Here is a 2,339-nt window from a genome sequence, read left to right on the forward strand (position 1 = left end):
TATTATTATTATTATTATTAGGCTATTATCATTATCAGTATTGATTGAAAGAAATCTCAGGGGAATTATTAAAGAAATGACAATTTCGAATTCTTATTATTTCAACCGATTATTCTTGTGTTTTCTGCTCGACATACGAAGCTTCTTTTTGTCTCTGAAAAGAAGCTTGAAAAAGACTTGTTTAACTGTTTGCTGTAGGTTGCTTTTTTCTTTACATCAGGGCATACAAAGTGAACAAACAAGAATGCCGAGCACTAATTGCTGTCTAACGGCAATTGTTTTATTTCGCCCATAATGTCACTCTACCCTGCGTTTTTCTACACTCTGTGGACGTCTTTTGAGACCCGGGTGTTTCATCTTGACATTAATTATCCCCCCACCCCATTTATAGTTTTTGTCATTGTTTCTTTTGTTTGGTTATTTTTTTGTGTTCTTTTTTTAAAAACTCTACTTATATTTCGTCTCTCTCTATGATAATATTTCCGTTCAATTTCTGCTGGTCCCATTTCTATTTCCTTCTCCCCAGCGTCTTTTCTCAAATACATCATTTGAGTACATAGATTCTTTGTGGGGTGAAGAGCGTACTATGAGCCTCCAATGACTCTTTTTACCCCGTCTGTCCAACCGTCTTTCTGGTTCTGTGTTTCATTTTACCAGTCTTTGTAAAGTCCCTTTGTGTAATATCTCCCCATCTCTCTTCTTTCCCTTCTACAAACAAACATACACCCACAACATTCATAAGCACGTGTATACAGATTCACATCTACATACTAAGTCCCTTCTTTCTGTCTGTTTGTCTGTTTATCTATCTGTGTTCTTGTTTTTTTTTCCTCGGTGTTTTGTTTTTAGCTGTCTCCTTTGTCGTTTTTCTTACTGATTGACAGGCAGACTGACTCACTGACTGAAAGGCTCACTGACAGACAGCTTACTGACTGACTGGTTGACTGTCACTTTGACTGACTGACACACTGACTGACTGACACAGTGATTGACGGACTGACTTACTGACCGACTAACACACTGACTGATCGATTAACTGACTGACTGACCGATTAACTGACTGACTGACCGATTAACTGACTGACTGACTGACTGACTGACTGACAAACTGACTGCCTTACTGACTGACTAACTGACGACTGACTGACACACTGACTGACTGACTGACACACTGACTGACTGACTGACACACTGACTGACTGACTGGCTGATTGACTGACTAACTGACTGACTGACACACTGATTGACACACTGACTGACTGACTGACTGACACACTGACTGGCAGACTGAATGACACACTGATTGTCTGAATGACTTACCAACTCTCTCACTTACTCACTCACTCACTGACTCACTCACAAACTCACGTGTATCGATCGGCAAGTATCTTTCTTTCTGTCTGTCTAGATATCTTTTCATCTTTTTATATTGTTCCTTTACATCATTAAAAATTGCCCATGTTTAATTTGTATCCCTATATTTGCTATCTATTTCACAGAAGCTATTCACATGTTCATTCGTAGCTGCGCAAGCTCAGACAGAAACGGATGTTTCGACAGCCTCCCTGGTTACCACACCTGCGCAGAGATTTGCTATACCGACGGCTGCAACACAGCCTCCAGTCCTCACACGAATTTCGTCTTGACTTTAGTTTGCGCCGTTTGTCTGTCCTTTATAAACGTTTTGGCTCATTTCTCAATTATGTAGCTAAGCAGGTTACGTATTTCGCTCTATTTTTTACATTCACAAACATCACATCAGATCAATCTGTATTTCTCACTACCCTATACATTTTTCCCTCAACTAAATCACCTGCATTTATTACCCAGACATAAATTATAATCATGACTATTGTGCTTTTGAATCTTGAATATATTATTATCACAAGACATGAAGTGCATATTACTCGTTTTGTATGTTAATGATATTTTAGTACAGGATGTGCATGTTTGTTTCCCCGAAGAGGACACAATATATTTATTCCATTTTCCTTCTAATGGTTTGTTTTTCTTACGACCATAACATACAATTTAACTGGTGCTGCACCATGCTCCACCAAACGATATTAAGCATACTAAACATATGGCTCCATTGTATTAAAGTAAGCTACAGAAAGAGTTAATATCTCCTCATAGTGTGCATGGGATCGTGATAATAATGTCAGAGACGGTTTGTTTGTTTATTATAGGGTTTTACGGCGCTCGCAACTGCATAAGGTCATATGAGCGCGCGGGACACACATAATACTTTTTCGTTGGTAGGAAATTTTGAATTTTGCCCGGGTGGCGGCCGAAGCCTACTCTTATCGATTTTAGACCACCAAGGGATCTTTAACGTG

General features: G+C 39.0%; 1 protein-coding gene across 1 annotated transcript in view; it reads left to right on the plus strand.

Moving 5' to 3' along the window:
* LOC101861616 overlaps positions 1 to 2,241 on the plus strand; it is a 48,161-nt gene extending 45,920 nt beyond the window's left edge. The window contains exon 3 of the mRNA XM_005108799.3: positions 1,500 to 2,241. Coding sequence (XP_005108856.1) covers positions 1,500 to 1,708 — 209 coding nt within the window. The 3' untranslated portion in view covers positions 1,709 to 2,241. The remainder of the gene's footprint in view (positions 1 to 1,499) is intronic.
* Positions 2,242 to 2,339: the final 98 nt, after the last annotated feature.

This window comes from Aplysia californica, unplaced genomic scaffold (assembly GCF_000002075.1).
Source record: "Aplysia californica isolate F4 #8 unplaced genomic scaffold, AplCal3.0 scaffold00722, whole genome shotgun sequence".
NCBI classification, from domain to species: Eukaryota; Metazoa; Mollusca; class Gastropoda; order Aplysiida; family Aplysiidae; genus Aplysia; species Aplysia californica.